This window comes from Arctopsyche grandis, chromosome 8, assembly GCF_051622035.1.
Source record: "Arctopsyche grandis isolate Sample6627 chromosome 8, ASM5162203v2, whole genome shotgun sequence".
Classification (NCBI taxonomy): Eukaryota; Metazoa; Arthropoda; class Insecta; order Trichoptera; family Hydropsychidae; genus Arctopsyche; species Arctopsyche grandis.
The window spans coordinates 2,841,905-2,864,722 of NC_135362.1; the positions used below are offsets into that span (position 1 = coordinate 2,841,905).

The 22,818-nt window shown below is 30.1% G+C and overlaps 3 protein-coding genes across 3 annotated transcripts; all 3 read right to left on the reverse strand.

Moving 5' to 3' along the window:
- Positions 1 to 2,246: 2,246 nt before the first annotated feature.
- Positions 2,247 to 7,535, reverse strand: LOC143915083 (kelch-like protein 28). Its single transcript, XM_077435512.1, has 11 exons — positions 7,393 to 7,535; positions 5,958 to 6,118; positions 5,738 to 5,889; positions 5,491 to 5,660; positions 5,223 to 5,420; positions 4,986 to 5,144; positions 4,752 to 4,904; positions 3,840 to 3,988; positions 3,546 to 3,753; positions 2,549 to 2,720; positions 2,247 to 2,459 (listed from the first exon to the last, which is right to left on the reverse strand). Exons 2-11 carry the CDS (start codon positions 6,074 to 6,076, stop codon positions 2,338 to 2,340), a joined length of 1,602 nt encoding a protein of 533 aa, XP_077291638.1. The 5' UTR covers positions 6,077 to 6,118; positions 7,393 to 7,535; the 3' UTR covers positions 2,247 to 2,337.
- A 5,751-nt stretch (positions 7,536 to 13,286) lies between these two features.
- On the reverse strand, positions 13,287 to 16,706 carry LOC143915449 (kelch-like protein 25). Its single transcript, XM_077436109.1, has 11 exons — positions 16,667 to 16,706; positions 16,252 to 16,405; positions 16,029 to 16,180; positions 15,782 to 15,951; positions 15,512 to 15,709; positions 15,256 to 15,432; positions 15,026 to 15,181; positions 14,498 to 14,646; positions 14,204 to 14,411; positions 13,649 to 13,817; positions 13,287 to 13,559 (listed from the first exon to the last, which is right to left on the reverse strand). Exons 2-11 carry the CDS (start codon positions 16,371 to 16,373, stop codon positions 13,438 to 13,440), a joined length of 1,623 nt encoding a protein of 540 aa, XP_077292235.1. The 5' UTR covers positions 16,374 to 16,405; positions 16,667 to 16,706; the 3' UTR covers positions 13,287 to 13,437.
- Positions 16,707 to 17,175: 469 nt separating this feature from the next.
- LOC143915413 (kelch-like protein 4) lies at positions 17,176 to 22,374 on the reverse strand. The gene is made up of 11 exons (XM_077436052.1): positions 22,335 to 22,374; positions 21,802 to 21,974; positions 21,577 to 21,728; positions 21,329 to 21,498; positions 21,060 to 21,257; positions 20,822 to 20,986; positions 20,577 to 20,732; positions 19,899 to 20,047; positions 19,610 to 19,817; positions 18,244 to 18,412; positions 17,176 to 18,155 (listed from the first exon to the last, which is right to left on the reverse strand). Exons 2-11 carry the CDS (start codon positions 21,918 to 21,920, stop codon positions 18,043 to 18,045), a joined length of 1,599 nt encoding a protein of 532 aa, XP_077292178.1. The 5' UTR covers positions 21,921 to 21,974; positions 22,335 to 22,374; the 3' UTR covers positions 17,176 to 18,042.
- Positions 22,375 to 22,818: the final 444 nt, after the last annotated feature.

Consider the following 22,818-nt stretch of genomic DNA (forward strand, 5'->3'; position numbering starts at 1 on the left):
AAATTTTTAACAAAATTCGAAAACCGGAAGAAGAACTTTTGTCTTGTGTAAGATTCAATACATCTGTAAATTATATTTAAAATAAACAAACTGGTAAAATATTTTCATATATTAATTTATCAAAGACTTTTTACAAGACTTCAAGTTCAATTCAAACTCCGCTCAAATATTGATTTAAAAATAAAAAAAAATACAAAACTGACTACATACTATGAAAAAAAAGCAATTTAATTTACGTACATATTTAAGTATATTGAACGACATACATTCATACAATGATACATTTCAATTTAATTGCTTCACCGACCCCAGTTCAAATATAGTCTAATCTTATCCTATTGCTACTAATTGATACAAATTGACGGAACCCCCGCCCCTCCCCCCCCCACCGATTATATTTACTTTTGATTATTACCACCATTTTCATCAATTAAAATGCGTCCGTTAAAAAGGAAGTGCACTTTAATTTCTACCCAATGATGATTACTTATATAACAACACACACAAAAAAGATCCATATTTGAACTACCTGTTCGACCCGTCTGCAAATTGGCTTTCTAGTTACATGTGATGTCTCAATCTGGATTGTCCAGGAATAGTCCAGACATTTTGGCAGAGACTTAATTGCTGATCGACCTCAGCATCGTTGGCGAGACGAGACAGAAATACAATCCTTGCATTGTCCGACCGACAAAAATGTACTACCGAATTGCATTAGCGTACGAGTGCATCTCACGCAAGTGTAAAAAGTGTAAAAAACAATTGACGTGAGGGGCGACTTAATATTCGGGTCCGTTTGTTTTAATATCCTGCATATTTTATAGTATTTTTGTCAATTTTGTATAAAAAAACAGGCCTAAGGATTGTGATAAATTGCGTGGGTTCAGCTATTTTGGGCGCGCGAAAACAATTTAGCTAGGTCTAACCCGAGTTTTCTGATCAGTAAGATCTGAAAACTCGGGTTTTAAAATATAAATATATTAAAAAGGTATTTAAATTTAATATAAATATATTAAATAATATAAATTTATTAAAAAGGTATGGTATTTGACAAATTTTTTTATTTATTTTTTTATTTAATAACTTAAATTCCAACACACATGCGATGATATTTCATCGGGTACATCACTTGTATTACTAGAGACGCGTATTTTGGGCATCTATTTTTGTCAATTTTAGCATTTTCATTTTGCATTTTAGTGTTTTAGGGCATTAAAAATGTTGGCATCTATTTTTAAGAGTTTAATTTTAAATAATAAAAAATTTCGATGAATTTTAATAAAATTTATATATATATATGTACATATAAATATAAAATTTAAAGACAACACAACAATTAAAAAATAATAGAAACATTAAAAAATGTTTTGGAATCACAATGAAAAAAACATGAATATAAAATATGAATATAAAAATATAATACCAATTAAAATTTATTAAAACTCAACATGGAGCATATTTCTACAGATTCTTTTTTGAGATTCGTGCGACGATCGGTAACAATTATATTGTATTTACAAAAATACCTTTCAGCATCCACATGATTGACGGGACACCAAATAGATGTTAGAGCTGCACAACCAAACTTTTTATATTTATTTTTTGTTGCCATCAATAATAACAATATATCCGGCGTGGATTCACTTTTTATATTCTCTTTTAATTGTCTAAAAAAGTGCTGATATCCTCCAAACATTGAGCCTCTGTTAATACATACATTAAACAATGGCAGGTTTCTAAAAAATAAAACTGTTTCTTTAACATTAATATTAGATTCTGTACCTGCCACAGACGTATTGAATAGTTTACTCAATGTTTGCAGGAATAGATTTGTCTCATTTAGTCTTGAGTGCGAGTCTAGTTTTAAGACGCTTTTTTGAGCAGCCTTTTGGATACACAGCTCCAACTGTCTTCTTTTGTTTACAGTAGTAGACAAAAGCAGTTGCTTGGTTTCGACAGGAAAAACACCGTCTATGGTAAACTGCAAGCTCTGTTTTATCCCTTCAATTTCTTCACATAATAAATTGTCAAAGGGACAGGAAAACCCTTCTAAATTGTCTATTAATTTTATAAGTTTTATGCAAGTTTCACTTTTATTTGTTATATTAGCATCTATTCGGATATTTTACGAATTTAGCATCTATTCCGAATTTTAGCATTAATAGCAAAATGCCTAAAATACGTGTCTCTAAGTATTACATATGCATATGTATGAACATATATATATTTTAAAATTAAATATCATAAATATTTGAACATATTTATTTTAAAGTAAATCAATAAAAAAAGGTACATAAAGTGTGAATTTAAGGCAAAAAATGAAAAAAAAAAAAGAACTTATAGATTTAAATCCACAACATGAGCGTTATAATGATTTCGGCTATTTGGCATTTCACTGATGATTCTCCACTGGTCATTTGCAGGGTCGTATTCCTGAACTAATGGCGAATTATGATCCCCTGAAAAAACCAAATCAAATTGTACACTTGAATTCAGGAAATAATCTAGATAAATCTCAGCAGTTGAACAGATGTAATCGTTAAATCACCGAAACAAATAATCTTTCTATTGTGACAAATTGCACTTTGTCTAATTTGTTTTACTGGTGAATCGCTCACTTCAGTCCAGGTGTCTCTTCCAGGGTCGTATCTTTCTACATTGTTAAGTGGAGAATCACTATGACCACCAATGCAATAGATGTAATCGTCGACAACGACTGCCTAAAAGGCATAATAAAATTAAATCAATAGGTACACAAAAAATGCTTTGATCCAGCTTAGTTGGAAGCGCATTGGTTGATTAAACTTCAACAAATACTAAACTAATAATTTTTAACGATGATTTTAATTTCATTTCGTACCGAAGTGGAACGTCGAACAATATTGAATTAGTAAAATCAAATACGATTATTTAATTGGATTTAAATAAAAACTATTTTACAAATTGTGGTTTTGATAAAAACGGTTTCAGAATCAATTAATTGCGGGAAATTCTCGGATATTGCGGGTATTGTCATTGTCTTTTATTAAAATAATTTTAATTTACGAAAAAACCATTATATCCGAAACCTTAATTTTGCTGCCGTTCCATTCTTCGATATATATATATATATATAGAGTGAATGCGACAATATATATCAATATATATATATTGAGTGAATGCGACAGTTGCGTTTCGACCAGATAATACGTATTTTAAATCGACAAAATCGAGGTTTCGTATTCTCCAGTATTCTCCTGCGAAACTGGACCAATTTAAAAAAAAATTTCATCATCGGTATAAGAAAGATATTTTCTCGTGTACTCGTATTTTTTTAAAAATCAACCGTTAAATAAGCACGCTAGACTCTTTTCGTGGGTATAAAAAAGAGGCGATTTTATAGATGTTTGGCGGCTCCTAGCTCCTATAAAAAATATTTAATCAAAAAAATAAAACCACAGAAACATGCCTATGTTAGATATCCATAGCATATTAAAAATAATTTCTCAAATAAAAATAATACAATATTATACGGGATAATTTTACAGATGAGATTTTAAACTTACAGCTAACGATGATCTCTTCCATTTCATCGGACATAAGATCTTCCACTGATTTTTCTTCGTGTTAAATACTTCAACCGAATTCAAATATTCTTTACCACTCTCCCCACCGAAAACATAAATGTCTTCTTTATAGACTACTGACGCGTGGCCAAATCTTTTACTTTTCATGGATGCAACATTTTTCCAACTGTTTTTGACGTAATCGTATCTGAAACGTAAAGTATAAAAACACTTTTAACATTCCAAATATGCAAGACAAGGAGATGATAAGAAATTAAAGCAAAATGCACTAACTCTTCAACAGTTTCAAGTTTATTTTCATAACTATATCCTCCCATTATGAAAATCCTTCCATTGACTACAGCTGCTGTTGACCAACTCCGTTTAACTTTCATTGGTGACAAATGTTTTAACTCTCCGGTGAGTAGATCAAACGAGTAAACCTTTAAAAATTATAAGTGATTTTGCATAATATTGTCATTAGAAAAATAATTTTAATGACATGTCAATTTGATTTTGGTAGATAATAGAATTCAGTATAACTTTTTCCACAAAAATGACAGTGAAATTTTCAAATTGAACGAAATATGTTTAAATTTCAAATACATACGTATAATTGGAAATTTGCGGTAAGTAAAAATAACACTGTTCGACACAGTGGTTAACTGGTTCAGAGACGATATACAACTTTTCTTATAGATCTATGCCCAGTGAACACGAATCTGGTAATGAAAAATGTTGATTGACTCGAGAATCGAAGATATACATATGTATGTGTTTTTTAAATCGCGCGATTTTTCTATATCTTGGTGTTGTTCGGTCGATGTCTCAAAATCTGTCAATTTCCTGTTCAAAATGAATATTGGAATGTATAGTCGGATATTTTATCTATTATTTGTAATACTTTTCACCTTTCAAATTTCTCTAAGTAGTCGTCCAGTTCAAATCAAAAGTCAAAAGTACGTATTTTCACCAGATTCGTGTTAACTTGGCATAGATCTATAAGAAAAGTCATATCTCGTCTCTCAACAAAAAAAAATCGTCATTTGTCGAACAGTGTAATTTAACCATCACAAATGGATGAAAATCAATTTTGACCTCTTTTTAATTTACATATGAATGAAAATTTCAATTATTTTAAATAAACATCCCATTTATAAATGTGCATGTCTTGTTTGTCATTTGAAAATTGACATTTTTTCATACTCTTTCATGTGAACGATCTTCGCAATTCCAACCTCCAAATACAAATAGGTTGTTTTGAAACACTGCTGTCGAAAAATTCACGTTTTGTATATCTACTGTACAGAAATCAGTCCACGATTTTGTCCTTAGTTTGTATGTTTCGATTGCAAAAGGCTAAGACAAATAAAAAATTTAACAGTTAAAATTAAACACACCGATAGACAAGAATTTCAAAAGAATAAAAAATATTTTTACGCCTATAACTAAAACTTTGTTTTTAATTCGAGACTTGAAATTCATCAAAGGAAGATTACACCTCTTTTGTGGCATTTCATGCCATTTTAAAGCATCCAACAGCAACTGACATCCTTCGACGGATTCGCAACAAAGTGACGTCACTTCTTCCAGTAAAAACTTTTAAAGCAAAAATACGTGAAAATTAAAGCTCTGTGATCGGTTTATCATCAGATGCAGTAAAAATAAAACACCAACCGAAACAGAGCAGAGCGAAAACCTTATACATTTCATCAGTGAATACAAATCATTCTTCCTATTGGTCCAATCGTATTTGACCCACTGAGATAGTCCTTCGAACACCTGCTCTTCTGAAGACACTTGCAAATTATCAGAAGATAGCAACCGTTTCACATTATCAGCAGACATGTTGAGAAACTTTTCATGTTTTGTAATCTTAAAAATAAAAGTGATTATTTAATTATATTTTGTAATAACGGAAGCAGATAAAAATATCTGTACTTACTCTCAGAAAATTATCCAGTAAGTAGTCGTCAATTTCTTCGTTTTTTTGGTAAACTTGTCTGTTGTCTTGACATACTATCTCTAAGTATGAATAACAATACTTTTTAAGCTCATCCATTTGCCACATATCAGCCAACTTTAGAATATTTGCGACCTGCTCTAGCCTTAATTCTGTAAAGACAAATCGTTAAATTTATACAAACAATGATAAAATAAATTCGTCGGTTAAGAAATACATTTTATCTCACCCACTGTACCCTTGTATATGAAATCGAAAGCCTTGGCTATAGATTCATCTCGAATCCCTTCGCAATTCATCACCATCTGTCGTATATTTTGGTTAAGTCTCGTCCTAAAGAGTGGACTCGCTGCATGTAGGATGGACTTGTGAGTCTTGTATCTAAAATTGCATTAATTAAATTAAAATCAGTCGATATTATATTAATTGATGGGTGGTAGTTTTTCAACCTTTTGTCTTTGATAATTAATTCGATGTCGTAATACATTCCTAACGAAAAAAATGTACTCATATATTGCATGTGGTTGAATCCGTATAGCATTTGGGCCTGACGATCGGAGTCGTTCATTTTCGAAATGAGATTTTATTTCAGAATAGCTTCAAGAATTGACTAAAAATGTAATACAAAATTTGCATTAACCAAATACATAATTCAAATATCAGCTTAACAGCTTAACGTATGTAGTATATATACCATTTTCAGAATGGTATATATACTACATACAAGAATAGACTAAAATTATAATAACAGCGTCAACCAAGTCATAACCGAAATATTGGGCTAACGTGCTCACGGTATACATATATTTGGTTTTTATTATTCCCCTAGAATGCTTCTTCTAGACTGTTATCGATTAATTGCAACGGATGAGTCAACTTCCAGTTTTTTTTTTTCGGAAAATGGGCTTTTCGAACAGCCAAACACTTATCAACTGTCATCGAGTGGTGACCAAAAATGTTTCCGACCATTTTGTCAAGTATATATGTATCTTCATGACATTGCTACGGTTTACCGTTTATCAATAAATGCAGTTGTAAAGACGATTACTTGTTTTAATAAAAGGGAACTAATTACACTGTTCGACACGAAAAATGGTTCAGAGACGAGATATGACTTTTCTTATACAAGATATGCCCAATAAACACGAATCTGGTAATAAAAAATGTTGATTGGCTTGAGATTCGGAGATATATGTGTTTTTTAAATCGCGCGATTTTTCTATATCTTGGTGTTGTTCGGTTGATGTCTCAAAATCTGACAATTTCTTGTTCAAAATGAATATTAGAATTGATAGTCGGGTATTTTATCTTTTATTTGCAGTACTTTTTAGCTTTCAAATCTCTCTAAGTAGTCGTCCAGCTTAAATCAAAAGTCAAAAGTACATATTTTCATTTGGGATTTTTTCCCACTGTTAATACTATTTTATATTGAGTATTTTCTATTGAAACATTTTTATTGAGATAGTGTTCTAGCCACAATATTTTTTGTTTTCGTTTAAAAGGGTTAATTGGAAGTGTGCTGAATCGGTAAAATTGCAAGATAAAAACTCGTACTAGTATTTAATCGTATTTACACGAATCTGAATTGAATTAATAGGGGTAATAAATTAAATTGTATTTATATGAAAACTAAATAAAATTCCACTTGGAAAAATCATATTTCGACTATTCTTGTGGATTAATAACAATCAACATTTTTATTACCAGATTCGTGTTCACTAGGAATAGCTATATCCATAAGAAAAGTCATATCTCGTCTCCGAACCAAAAAAAAAGTCGTCATTTGTCGAACAGTGTTATTAAATCTCCGTAAAATCGAAGTCTAAAAATATTTATGTACCCTTTGGTTAATTTTATACAGATTTATATATGTTACATGCTTACCTTTGGATGTATTTAAGTCGACTAATCGAAGATAACTGTTGAAAATATCGCGTTTACCATGAAGTTCATGTTTTAGTGCATTTGTGATAAGAGTATATTTGATGTACATACATATATATGTACATACATACATGTGTACATATCTAATTCAATTGAAATCGAATTTATCTTTCATGTAACTGAGTTCTCAAAAATACATTCAAACCAATAATGTTATTTACCAAGAGTATATAAAAATACAAATATAAATTTTCAGCTCGACACATTCAGCAATGTGTAAGAAAATAAGAAACCTCGATTCTATAGAGTAATAGTACTAGTTGCGGTTGAGGTAAAAATATTTAAAAATACAAATGTACACATGTATTCTATCATATGTACATTTGTATTTTTATATATATCTACATACAGGTATAAAATAGAAAATTGTTTGCTGTTTGTCTAAAATCTCATCTGTTGAATTATGACGTACAATAATAACGATGATTTTTCGTAAATTAAAACTATTTCGATAAAACACAATGACAATACCCGAGAATTTCCCGCAACGAATTGGTTCTGAAACCGTTGTAACCAAAACCATAATTTGTAAATAGTTTTTGTTTAAATCCAATTAAATGATTGTATTTGATTTTAATAATTCAATATTGTTTGACGTTCCACTTTGGGACGCAATGAAATCAAAATCATTGCTAAAAAATTATTAGTTTAGTATTTGTTGAAGATCAATCAACCAATGTGCTTCCAACTAAGCTAGTTGCAGCATTTTTTACGTATCTATTGATTTAATTATATTGTAATTTTTAGACGGTCGTTGTTATTATAGCGCTCATGTTGTGGATTTAAATCTATAAGTCGTTTTTATTTCTTTTTTTGTCTCAAATTCACACTTTATGTACGTTTTTAATTGATTTACTTTAAAATAAATATTTACAAGTACTAACGAGATTTAATTTTAAAATACATTTTTACATATATGTATGTACATATGTATGTAATATAATAAATATTCATAATTTAATTTAAATTTTCATAAATGGAAAAAATAAAACAATTAATTTATGTCGTAATAAAAAAAATATTTATTTATGTCGCTTTTTTAAATTCTATTATCTCCTAGGTCAGGGGTGGAGAACCTTTTTACGGTCGCGTGCCAAAACTTCCAAATATTTATTTACTAAATGTCAGGCGTGCCAAGAAATTTTTAATGAAAAAAAATGTCAACAAATTTATAAATATTCGTGAAATAAACAATATAATAGTACGTATTAATATGTAATATATAAAACACGAAAGTTTGTTCGTATGTTTGTATATACCTATGTATGTATGTTTGTTCATACGTATTTTTCGTCATTTTGTTCTGACGTCATTGAACAAATAATTCGCTTTTTCCGATTCAAAGGATTTGAAGTTCCCAGGGGCGTAGGCGCCGAGGGCGAAGCCCTAGGGGGCGCAGACCCCGGGGGTGTACATATAATTTTTTATAAGAGACTTACTATACATGTTTGTTTGTTCGTGACAGTCAATTTAATAAAAAAACAAATGGGTATTCAAATAAATTTAATAAAATGTTTACTATTAGATAAGTCATGTTTTACCATGAAATAAATGTTTTAGTGCGTATGATAAGAATATATCTGTACCTATAAAATTCTTTATGAATCTATAGTACGTAGCATTCTAGAATTGTCTTGCATTATATGGAGTCCTACCCATATGACTCATTCATTGAAGTTTGAGTGAATCCGAAAACGAATTCTCAGATATCTTCATATGAAATTTTATGGTTATTATCCTTGGCTATATCCCAGTGCATTCCTTTTAAAGGCGTTAGGCTTCAACTCATTGGAGTCTCGTCATGTTATTTAATTATTTATTTATTTTTTACATACATATATACCAGGAAGGCCTTACAGGTAACCCCAATGCGTGTTTTATATGCATAACCCAATGCATATTTTAGTGTGTAGATAAGAATATATCATATATGTAAGTATATATTCATGTATTTTGTCTTAAAATAAAATATCGTGAAACATTTTGGGAAAAAAATTATATATTTCCATAAAGATTATAGCTACAGAATAACATTAGGATACAGAAAATTTGAAAGATCTAATTAAAATAATTAAACATTATTTTGAGAAAGTACTTCATTTGGTTTACAGATTTTAGCTAAAAATATTATTTACTAAAAAATTATGAAAAAAAAAAGGGAAACTTATATAAAGAGGTACCACTCCAAGTCAATCTAAATAAAAAAAAAAACACATCTTAACGATAAACATTTCAGCAACTGATACTAAGTTTCAGTTTGATAGGACTAAATTGAAAAATAAAACCAAAATATGCAGATCGATAATTACACTTTAAAATCTACCGCAGTCTTTCTTCATTAATTGTTATATATTTTCCTTTTATGAAAATATAAATTTAATTATAATTATTTCTTATATTACATATACATATGTGTATATATTAAAATTAAGAGTCTTTAGAAGTGGTTAATATTTATTTTAATGTAAATCAATTTAAAAGGTACATATGAAGTAAATTAGAAACAGAACAAAATTAAAGAAAAACGATTTATTCATTTAAATCAACAACAAGAGCGTTATAATGATTTTGGCTGATTCTCCACTGATCTTTTGCTGGGTCGTACTCCAAGACTGTTCTCCTATGAAAACCCGCCGCAATAAACAAAGTAAAGTATTGAATTGAATTCATGAAATAATTTAGATTAGTTTCAGCTTCATTTGTGAGCTGTGATAATAAAAATTAATATAATACGATCAATACTTGAACACTCATAGCCAAAGCAGTAAAAAGAATAGGGAGGGATAAACAAATACAATTATTATCACATTCCCATTTTAATTACATTTCGCTCCTTCTATAGGGCTTTTCAAGCGAACTCTGCCTTCGAAAGTGATATGGGATGATTTGCTTTAGTTTATTCTGTTTATTTTCGTCAAATATTTGTGTTACATGGCATCAGATCAATTTAATAAAAACATATATGTATAATACTTGAGTATTCGCCCATCAATCCCTGAGTTTCACGCTCGATATTCAGGGATAGCCCATCTACAAAAAGCCCTAATTTGGCAAAGTTGTTCCGATATTCAATACCCACGTAGTTTAAAAACTTTGGAAAAATCTCGACGCGCAACACAGGATTTTCTTGCTTTGTAAGGACAATAGAAATTGATAATAAGCAACCCCTCATTCATGTGAAATAGAACCCGACCGTTTATCCTTAATCATATGTTTCAGTTTAATTGGTATTTGGGTCCCCAGATTGAAATTTTGACACCGAAAATTAATTAATATTTTAACAATTGACAAATGACATGAAGATACGCCCATTCTGTGTGTCTGCTCCTTAAGAGGGCTGGACACCAGCGCCTTGTCCATACAAACGTATTACATTTATCCCTTCCTCAATTATGGCACTAGAGAAATTATTTTTAATTTGCTATGGATATCTACAATAGGCATGTTTCTGTGGTTTTATTTTTTTGATTACATATTTTTTATAGGAGCTAGGAGCCGCCAAACATCTATAAAATCGCCTCTTTTTTACACCCACGAAAAGAATCCAGCGTGCTTATTTAAGGGTTGATTTTTTTTTAAAATACGAGCACACAAACAGAAAATATCTTCCTCATACCAATGATGACTTTTTTTTTTAAATTGGTCAAGTTCCGGAGGAGAAAACTGGAGAATACGAAACCTCGATTTTGTCGATTTAAAATACGTATTATCTGGTCGAAGTGCAACTGTCGCATTCACTCAATATATATATATATATCGAAGAAAGGAACGGCAACAAAATTAAGGTTTCGGGTATACAGCCCTCTTAAGTATCATATAATATACATATTTCGGTTTAATCGGTATTTGGATCTCCAGATTGAAATATTGACAACGAAAATCAATTAATAGGAATATAAAAAAATTATTTGAAACATCATTTTGCACGTACTCGGCCCCTTTCCCAAGCGATGCTCGGTCGTCCAGATATTATGATATGAAATTGATCGTTTGGTTTAAATTAAATTAGAGCGCAACTAATAGGGCGTCCCTCGTCGACGTGCCGTCTAGGAATTTACTACAGACCTTTAACCACTGACGAATTGGCTTCCAACCAGCTGTTCAGGATTTTCAGACTGTTGCACATGTCTGGACTTTCAGGTCGTTACGCCCTACTGCACTTTTTCGTAAACTTTACTGAATTCTTCAATACATTCCACGATAAACTTATAACTACACACTCTATACATCGTTCCCTTTAGACGTAAAACGAAACTTATGAGGGTATATGAAAATCATTATAAAAAATTTAATATTATACATATATCATATAGTGGAATTTACATAGACTAAAACTATAAAATTTTGATGTAGAAATTTATATATTATAAAACTTATAAAGAAGATTAAGCTAAGCACTAAATATAATAAATATATTTATCGATATGTGTCGATGATAATTAATTTGTTTGCCAAAAATTTATCACATTTTAATCCAAACGAATATTTGAACTGTATACGTGTAATTATAGGTATAGTTCAAAGGAATTAAGAGATTAATTTTTATCTATGTATGTACAAACGAATTCATATATTGATAAGAATCAGTTTCACTGGTAAGTAAGCGTTTAAATTTAGTAGGTATTATCGGCATCAAGTGTTTTTCGGCAAATCAAATAAGTCATGATCAGGACTGCCGAGAGGAATCTTGGGACCAGGAAAAATAATTCCGGACCCTAAGGCAAACTAAAAAAAAACGACTATACATTTATAAATAACGACATCGGGTATTTGGCATTTGACTAATAATTCTCCACTGGACATTTACAGGGTCGTACTCCTGGACTGATATCTTCCAGTAGCCCCCTGAAAAATCAAATCTCATTGTTGAATTGAATTCAGAAAATAATTTAGTTTAATCTCATCAGTCGAACAGATGAAACCGTAAAATCACCGTGATCAAATGATCTTTCTATTGCAACACATTATAGAAATGCAACTTATTCATTTTTAATTCAGTTCTATCTGGATACAATTTTTTTTTCAATTTAAGAAATTATTACACTATTCGACACGAAAAATGGTTCAGAGACGAGATATGACTTTTCTTATAGACCTATGCCCAGTAAACATGAATCTGGTAATAAAAAATGTTGATTGGCTCGATATTCGGAGATATATGTGTTTTTTTAAATCGCGCGATTTTTCTATATTTTGGTGTTGTTCGGTCAATGTCTCAAAATCTGACAATTTCCTGTTGGGTATTTTATCTTTCTTTTGTAGTATTTTTCAACTTTCACATTTCTCTAAGTAGTCGTCCAGTTCAAATCAAAAATCAAAAGTACGTATTTTCACTTGGGATTTTTTTCCACTGTTAATACTATTATATATTGAGTTTTTTCTATTGAAACATGTTTATTGGGATAGTATTCTTGCCACACTGTTTTTTTTTGTTTAAAAGGGTTAATTGGAAGTGTGCTGAATTTTTAATCGGTAAAATTGCGAGCTAAAAATTCGTATTAGTAGATTTTTTTCATTAAAAATTTCTTGGCACGCCTGACATTTAGTAAATAAATATTTGGAAGGTTTAGCACGCAATCGTAAAAAGTTTCGCAAATCCTAGCTTAGGAGATAATACAAATCAAAAAATTATGAAAAAAAAAACATAAATAAATATTTCAATTGTTTTATTTTTCAATTGTGAATATTTCTTATATTACATATACGTTCAAATTTATTTTAAAATAAATGTCGTTAGTATTCATAGTTGTAAATATTTATTTTAAATTAAATAATTAAAAAGGTACATAAAGTGTGAATTTGCGGCAAAAAATGATTGAAAAAATACTTTTTATGAATATTTCTTTTATTACATGTACGTATGTATGTATTTTAAAATTAAATATCTTCATAAGTTGTAAATATTTATTTTAATTTCAAAAATCATCAATTAAAAAGGTACATATGATGTAAATTTGAGACGAAATAAAATAAACGAAAAATAGCTTATAGACATAAATCCACAACATGAGCGGTATAATGATTTCGGTTATTGGGCATTTGACTGATGATTTTCCACTGGTCATTTGCGGGGTCGTACTCCTGAACTGTGGTGTTCCAGTAGCCCGCTGAAAAAATCAAATCAAATTGCTAAATTGAATTCAGGAAATAATTTAGATTAATATCAGCAATCGAACAAATGAAAGCTTAAAATCACCGAAACAAATAATCTTTCTATCGTGACAAATTGCAACTTGATTAAAATCTTTTACGAGTGAATTTCCTGCTACAGTCCAGGTGTCGCTTTCTGGGTCGTATCTTTCAACATTGTCAATTGGAGAATCATTACCACCAATGCAATATATGTAATCTTCGACAACGACCGCCTAAAAGTCACAATAAAATTAAATCAATGGTTTACAAAAAATGCATTTTCGTTACTGATTGATTGAACAAATACTAAACTTATTATTCTGTAGCAATGATTTTGATTTAATTTCGTTCCAAAGTGGAACGTCGAAAAATATTGAATTAATAACATCAAATATGATTATTTAATTGGATTTAAACGGGTATTGCCATTGTCTTTTATAAAAATAGTTTCATTTCGTCCCAAAGTGGAACGCCGAACAATACTGAATTAGTAAAATCAAATACGTTCATTTAATTTGTATTTATACGGGCATTGTCTTTTATAAAAATAATTTAAATTTACAAAAAACCATCGGTTTTATTCTACGCGATAATTCTACATATGAGATTTTAAACATACAGCAAACGATGATCTCTTCCATTTCATCGGACGTAAGATCTTCCACTGATTTTTTTTTGTGTTAAACACTTCAACCGAATTCAAATATTCGTCTTCATTCTCCCCACCGAAAACATAAATGTCTTCTTTATAGACTACTGAAGCATGGCAGTGTCTTTTCCTTTTCATGGAAGCAACTTTTATCCAACTGTTTTTGACGTAATCGTATCTGAAACGTAACGAATAACAACACTTTTAAAATTCCAAATATGCCAGACATGGAGATGATAAAAAATTAAAGCAAAATGCAATTACTCTTCAACAGTGTCAAGTATATTTTCTTGATTATATCCTCCAATTACGAAAATCCTCCCATTGACTACAACTGCAGTTGAAAGACTCCGTTTGACTTTCATTGGTGCCAAATTTTTTAATGCTCCGGTTAGTAGATCAAACGAGTAAACCTTTAACAATCATTGGTGATTTTGCATAATATTATCATAAGAAATGTAATTTCAATGACACGTCAATTTGATTTTCGTAGAAATTATAATAAAGCGTAACTTTTTCCACAAAAATGTCAGTGAAATATAAAACTTTATGCTAATTTTTTATTTTTCATATTGAAAGAAATACGTTTAAATTTGGAATACATATGTATATATAACCGAAAATTTTCCAAGGAAAAATAATTTAACTATCACAAATGAAAGAAAATAAATTTGACCTCTTTTTAATTTTCATATGAACAAAAATTTCAATTATTTTAAATAAAAATTCCATTTATAAATGCACAAATCCAAATGTCATGTTTGTTAAATGAAAATTGACATATTTTTATACTCTATTATGTGAACGATCTACGAAATTCCACCCTCCAAACACGAATACGTTGTTTTTGAACATTGCTGTCGAGAAATCTGTGCTTCTAATATCCATTTTATGGTAAACAGTCCATGATTTCGTCCTTAGATTGTATGCTTTTATTCCAACAGACATCTAAGACAAATAAAAAATTTGAGATTTCATAAACATACCAATATTAAGAAGTCCAAATGATATAAAGAAATTACACCAATATTTTTTCTTCCTATAATTAAAACTTGTTTATTTTTTTTTCGGGATTTGGAATTCATCAAAGAAAGTGTAGACCTTTTTTGTGGAATTTCATGCCATTTTAAAGCATCCAACAGTAACTGATATCCTTCGACGGATTCGCAACAGAGTGACGCCACTTCTTCCAGTAAAAACTATTAAAGCAATAATACGTGAATATTAAAACTCTGCGATTGATACATCGTCGAATGTAGATGAAAATAAAATACCGACCGAAATAGAGCAGAGCGGGTATCTGACACATTTCATTAGTGAATACAGATCATTCTTCCTATTAGTCCAGTCGTGTTTGACCCAATGAGATAGTCCTTCAAACACCTGCCCTTCTGAAGACACTTGCAAATCATCAGAAGATAGCAACCTTTTCACATTATCAGCAGACATGTTGAGAAACTTTTCATGCTTTGTTATCTTAAAAATCAAAGTGAACATTTAATTATATTTTGTAACAGAACGGAAGCAGATAAAAATATTTGTACTTACTCTCAGAAAATTATCCAGTAAGTAGTCGTCAATTTCTTCGTTTTTTTGGTAAACTTGTCTGTTGTCTTGACATACTATCTCTAAGTATGAATAACAATACTTTTTAAGCCCATCCATTTGCCACATATCGGCCAACTTTAGAATATTTGCGACCTGCTCTAGCCTTAATTCTGTAAAGACAAATCGTTAAATTTATGCAAACAATGATAAATAAAATTCGTGGGTTAAGAAATACATTTTATCTCACCCACTGTTCCCTTATATATGAATTCAAAAGCCTTAGCTATAGATTCATCCCGAATCCCTTCGCAATTCATCACCAACTCTCGTATATTTTGGTTGAGTTTCGTCCTAAAGAGTGGACTCGCTGCATGTAGGATGGACTTGTGAGTCTTGTATCTAAAATTGCATTAATCGAATTAAAATCGGTCAATATTATAATAATTGACGCGTTTAAGTTTTTTTTCAACCTTTTGTCTCCGATAATAATTAATTCGATGTCGTAATATGTTCCTGACGTAAAAAATGTACTCATATATTGCATGTGGTTGAATCCGTGTAGCATTTGGGTCTGATGATCGGAGTCGTTCATTTTCTAAATGAGATTTTATTTCATAAGCGAATCTACAAGAATGGACTAAAATAAGAAAACTGCGCTCTTTTTTCGGTACTTGTTTCATACATATATATTTCTATGAATAGTGTTTTGATATTGTTATTATGGCATAATATTTAATTTTAAGAAAATATTTCAGTTGAAAATTAAACTTTTCAATAGGTATCATAACATCAATTCCACACAAATCAGTAAATCTCCGTAAAATCTAAGTTAAATTTGATTTATGTCACTTTTGGATATTTTAATATTTGGTATATGATGCTTACCTTTGAATGTATTTAAGGCGACGAATCGAAGGTAACTGTTAAAAATATCACCTTTACCGATAATTATATATTTGAGTGCGTATGATAAGAATATATCTGATAAGAATATATATTTGTATGTTATTCAGTTGATATAGAATTTATGTTATATGTAATTTAGTCCATAAAAAATACATTTACCACATATGATTTTTGCCAATTTTGCGAAATAAATTCTTGGGCCAAAACGTAAATAAAAGTAATTGCCATAAAGATTATGATTACAGAATAAAAATAAAATAAAATAATTAAATATTGTGTTGGATAGTTACTTCTTTTGGTTTACAGATTCAAACCAATAATGTTATTTACAAAGAGTACTCAAAAATAGTACATAAAAATACAAATATAAATTTTCAGCTCGGTATATTCAGTAATGTGGAGAAAATCGTGTGATACCAACATTTTCGCCTTTCTCATTGGAAAAATCCCACTTAAGGTTTATCAAATATTTTTTTTATTTTTTATTTACTTCATATTGATACGAGTACTATACTGTAATTTTCTTGGAAGAACGCACACATTTAGAGGGTCGAAAAAAATAGTAAAAGAAAAAGTGAACAAAAGCAAACTGCTACTTCCAGTTGAAGGATTTTCACTACATTTACTGTGTTACTTCATACGTATTTAGGTAAAACTTAATTTTTTTGCACAAGAAAATAAGAAACCTCGTTTATCTAGACTTTAGAGTAAAAGTACTACTTCAGGTTCAGGTAAAAATATTCAAAAAATATTTGGGTATAAAATTAATAATTTCTATTGAATGTAAAAAAATTCAGTTTGATTCAAATTGAATTCAATTTGAGATAATTGAATTCAAAAACATAAAAAGTGGACACCTATAAGGGGACGTACCATTTCCGGTCAACTTAAAATTTTGAAAAAGATTTACGTCGTATCGATAAGAATTTCAGTAACCGATACTACGTAAGTTTCAGTTTGATAGGACTAACGGTGTTCAAAAAATCCCCAAAATACACAGACACACACACATTTTTTCTAGATCATGACAACGTGATCAGTGATCGATTCTGAGTTCTAATCAGTCAAAATCTCGAGTTAGAATTTTCGCATGATCACAAAACTTCATCTATTGTTACTACGTACATAGATAAAGTAAAACTTTAATCGAAAGATTATTATATTATAGAGTAATTAAAAAAAATTGCAGAAGAAAAAATACGAAAAACTTTTAGCTTGTTTGAATAACTAGCGAAAGCAATATTTATTTTAAAATATTATAGTTGAAAATATTTATTTTAAAGTCAATCAATTAAAAAAGTACATAGAGTGTGTGAAATTGGAACAAAAAATGAAAGAAAAACGTCTTAAAGATTTTAATCCACAACATGAGCGCTAAAATGATTATGTCTATCTGGCATATCGCTGATAATTCTCCACTGGTCATTTGCGGGGTCGTACTCCTGGATTGATCTGTTATAGTAGCCTCCTGAAAAACCAAATCAAAATGTTGAATTGAATTCAGGAAATAATTTTGATTAATCTCAAAAATCGAACAATTAAAAGCATAAAGTCACCGAAACAAATGATCTTTCTATCGTGACAAATTGCAATTTGTTTAAAATCTTTTACGAGTGAATTTCCTGCTACAGTCCAGGTGTCGCTTTCTGGGTCGTATCTTTCAACATTGTCAATTGGAGAATTACTACCACCAATGCAATAGATGTAATCTTCGACAACGACCGCCTAAAAGTCACAATAAAATTAAATCAATGGTTTACAAAAAATGCATTTTCGTTACTGATTGATTGAACAAATACTAAACTAATTATTATGTAGCAGTGATTTTGATTTAATTTCGTCCCAAAGTGGAACGTCGAAAAATATTGAATTAGTAACATCAAATATGATTATTTAATTGGATTTAAACGGGTATTGCCATTGTCTTTTATAAAAATAATTTAAATTTACAAAAAAACATTTTTAAGACGGCTGGACCCCAGCGCCTTGTCCATACAAACGTATTAGACTTCTCCCTTCCTCAATTATGGCACTAGATAAATTATTTTTTATATTTTTTTTTTATTTATTTTACATATATACCAGGAAGGCCTTACAGGTAAATCCCAATGCGCCTTCCTGGCCAATTACAAATACAAATGCAGCATTTTTATTATAAGTCGTTGAATTGCGAGACACTGAAAAAACTTGCAAATTAACGAGACATCTATGAATTGTACATAAATTTTTATTGTACATCAATCAAATTTCAAATAGTGGTGACATAGTAGGTAGGAAGGATTTTTAGCCAATTTTTTTTTTCCGGGAACCGTTTCAACAATGAAATCAGAGAAAATTGGCAAACTCTGATAGGAAACGATCAACCTGGAGTCACAAATCCAGGTCTGACCAACAGCATACTCTGAAAAATTCATTTTCATTCAGGGATAGAACCCGGCACCTTCTTGACGGTAAGCAGAAGCTTAACGTCCGAGTTATGCTGCTGGCTATGGATATCTACTATTGGCATATATTTAATGGTTGATTCTTTAAAAAATACGAGAATACGAACTTAGAAAATATTTTTCTCATACTGATGATGATTTTTTTTTAAATTGGTCCAGTTTTAGCGGAGAAAACTGGAGCATACGAAACCTCGATTTTGTCGACTTAAAATAGGTATAATCTGGTCGAGGCACAACTGTGGCATTCACTCGATATATATATATATATATATATATATATATATATATATATATATATATATATATATATATATATATATATATATATATATATATATATATATATATATATATTGATACATATTGTCGCATTCACTCAATATATATATCGAAGAAAGGAACGGCTACAAAATTAAGGTTTCGGGTATACCTCTTAATATTTTACGCGACAATACAACATTTGAGATTTTAAACTTACGGCTAAAAATTTTCTTTTCCGTTTCATCGGACTTAATATCTTCCACTGGTTTCTTTTTGTGTTAAACACTTCAACCGAATTTAAATATTTATTATTATTCTCCCCACCGAAAACATAAATGTCTCCTTTATAGACTACTGACGCGTGGCCGAATCTTTTACTTCTCATGGATGCAACAGTTTTCCAACAGTTTTTGACGTAATCGTATCTGAAACGTAACGAATAACAACTCTTTTAACATTCAAAATACGACACGACACGGAGATGATATGAAATTAAACCGACTAACTCTTCTACAGTGTTTAATGCATCTGTATCATTATATCCTCCCATTACGAAAATCCTTCCATCGACTACAGCTGCTGTTGTTAAATACCGTTTGACTTTCATCGGTGGCAAATGTTTTAACGATTTGGTATGTAGATCAATCGAGTAGACCTTGAAAAATCAATGGTGATTTTACATATTATTATCATTTTAAATGTAATTTCAATGACATGTCAATTTGATTTTCGTAGAAATTTGAATTGAACTTTTTCCACAAAAATGTCAGTGAAATACAAAGCAAAATGCACGAACTCTTCAATAGTTTCAACAGTTTCTTCAACAGTCAAGTTTATTTTCATAAATATACCTTCAGTATTTCAGTATAACTTTTCCACAAAAATGAAATATAAAACTTTATTTTATTTCCTTATATTTCAAATTGTGCGAAATACATTTAAATTTAATATATCTACATATTACTACAAATCTGCGCTAATAAGTAATAAGCAAATTTGCGATAGTTCAACTATTAGAAATGAATTTCATTTTAAATAAAAATCCCATGTATAAATGTACAAATGTGAATGTCATATTTGTCAATTAAAAATTGTCATATTTTCATACTCCATTATGTAAAATTACAATAAATAAATATCCCATTTATAAATGTAGAAATGTAAATTTCATATTGGTTTCTTACTTTATCAAGTGAACTATCTTCGTGATTCCATCCTCCAAATACAAATATGTTGTTTTTAAATATTGCTGTCGAAAAATCTATGTTTGGAATATTCATTGTAGCGAAATCAGTCCATGATTTTGTCCTTAAATTGTATGCTTTTATTTCAACAGTCCACTAAGAAAAATATAAAAAATTTAACAGTTCATAAACATACCAAATTACCAATAGATAAGAAGTGCAAAATAATAATAAAGTATTTTTACGCTATTTATAATTAAAACTTGTTTATCTTTAATTCGAGATTTGGAATTCATCAAAGGAAGAGTAGACCTCTTTTGTGGTATTTCATGCCATTTTAAAGCATCCAACAGCAACTTACATCCTTCGACGGATTCACAACAGAGTGACGTCACTTCTTCCAGTAAAAACTTTTGAGCAATTAATACGTGAAAATTAAAGCACTGCAATCGGTTTGTCATCAGATGAAAATAAAATACCAACCGAAATAGAGCAGAGCGGGAATCTGACACATTTCATTAGTGAATACAGATCATTCTTCCTATTGGTCCAGTCGTGTTTGACCCATTGAGATAGTCCTTCGAACACCTGTTCTTCTGAAGACACTTGCAAATCATCAGAAGACAGCAATCTTTTCACAGTATCAGCAGACATGTTGAGAAATCTTTTGTGCTTTGTTATCTTAAAAATCAAAGTGAACTTTTAAGTAATTTTTGCAATAACGAAAGCAGATAAATAATATCCGGACTCACTTTCAGAAAATTATTCAGTAAGTAGTTGTCAATTTCTACGTTTTTTTGGAAAACTTGTCTGTTGTCTCGCAATACTATCTCTAAGTATGAATAACAATACTTTTTAAGGCCATCCATTTGCCACATATCGGCCAACTTTATAATATTTGCGACCTGCTCTACCCTTAGTTCTGTAAAAACAAAATCTTTAAATTTATACAAAAAAAGAAAATAAAAACTCGTCGGTTAAGAAATACATTTTATCTCACCCACTGTACCCTTATACATGAATTCGAAAGCCTTTGCTACAGATTCATCTGGAATCCCTTCGCAATACATCTCCAACTCTCGTATATATTGGTCAAGTTTCGTCCTAAAGAGTGGACTCGCTATATGTAGGATGGACTTGTGAGTCTTGTATCTAAAATTACATTAATCGAATTAAAATCGGTCGATATTTGATATTAATAATTGACGCATGGAAATTTTTCAACCTTATGTCATTGATAATTAATTCGATGTCGTAATACATTCCTAGAGTAAAAAATGTACGCATATATCGCATGTGGATGAATTCGTGTAGCTTTTGAGAGTAATGATCAAAATCGTTCATTATCTAAATGAGATTTTATTTCAGAATAGCAATAGCAATAGCTTCAAGAAAAAACTAAAAGTGAAATACAAAATTTTCTATTAGTATACATAAATATAAGAATGGACTAAAGTTATAACAAAAGCCAATAATCAACTTGGTTATTGGCAGTTAATAGCGTAACAAAGGTGTACTATTCCTTGACGATCATAATTTCGGTCATGATGCTGTATACATATTTATCTTTGTATAGTTTTGTTAATATTGTTACTATGGCATAAGATTTACTTTTCAGAAAATATTCAGTTGAAAATTAAACTTTTCAATGTGTATAATATATTATAAATTCCACACAAATTAGTGAATCTCTGATAAATTGAAATTCAAAAAGATAAGAACTTTTAGATATTTTTTACTTCTGGTATATGACGTTACCTTTGAATGTATTTCAGTAGACCAATCGAAGAAAACTGTTGAAAATATCGCGTTTACCGTGACACATATATTTTATTTTGTATGATAAGATTATATCTGGTATGTAATTTAATTGATAGCTAATTTATCTTTCTTGTAATTTGGTCCAAAAAATTCATTTAAACACATTTAATGAAATAAAATATCGTGAATCTTATTTCGGGAAACTAATATTTCCATAAATATTATAGCCACAGAATAACGTTAGGATACAGATAATTTGAAAGACCAAATAAAATAATTAAACATTTTTTTGAGGGAGTATTTCATCTGGTTTATAGATTTTAGCTAAAAATCTTATGTACTAAAAGTGCTACTTTCGCACCCGCGGGGGGCGGAGCCCTGGGGGGTAAATACCTAGTGCTCCGCCCCCTAGGGGGCGCAATCATTGGGGGCGAAGCCCTAGGGAGCGCTGAGGGCGAAGCCCTAGGGGGTGCAGATACCA

Excerpts from the sequence above, each read along its gene's own strand:
- LOC143915083 (XM_077435512.1), bottom strand. The coding sequence starts at position 6,076 with ATGAACGACTCCGATCGTCAGGCCCAAATGCTATACGGATTCAACCAC. Across the intron at positions 5,661-5,737 it reads CATATACAAGGGTACAGTGG|AATTAAGGCTAGAGCAGGTC; the intron begins GTGAGATAAAAT and ends TTGTCTTTACAG. Across the intron at positions 3,754-3,839 it reads AAACTTGAAACTGTTGAAGA|ATACGATTACGTCAAAAACA; the intron begins GTTAGTGCATTT and ends TTTACGTTTCAG.
- LOC143915449 (XM_077436109.1), bottom strand. The coding sequence starts at position 16,373 with ATGAACGACTCCGATCATCAGACCCAAATGCTACACGGATTCAACCAC. Across the intron at positions 14,647-15,025 it reads TAGATCGTTCACATAATAGA|GTTTACTCGTTTGATCTACT; the intron begins GTATAAAAATAT and ends TGATTGTTAAAG. Across the intron at positions 14,412-14,497 it reads ATACTTGACACTGTTGAAGA|ATACGATTACGTCAAAAACA; the intron begins GTAATTGCATTT and ends GTTACGTTTCAG.
- LOC143915413 (XM_077436052.1), bottom strand. The coding sequence starts at position 21,920 with ATGAACGATTTTGATCATTACTCTCAAAAGCTACACGAATTCATCCAC. Across the intron at positions 21,729-21,801 it reads TTAATTATCAATGACATAAG|ATACAAGACTCACAAGTCCA; the intron begins GTTGAAAAATTT and ends ATGTAATTTTAG. Across the intron at positions 19,818-19,898 it reads GCATTAAACACTGTAGAAGA|ATACGATTACGTCAAAAACT; the intron begins GTTAGTCGGTTT and ends GTTACGTTTCAG.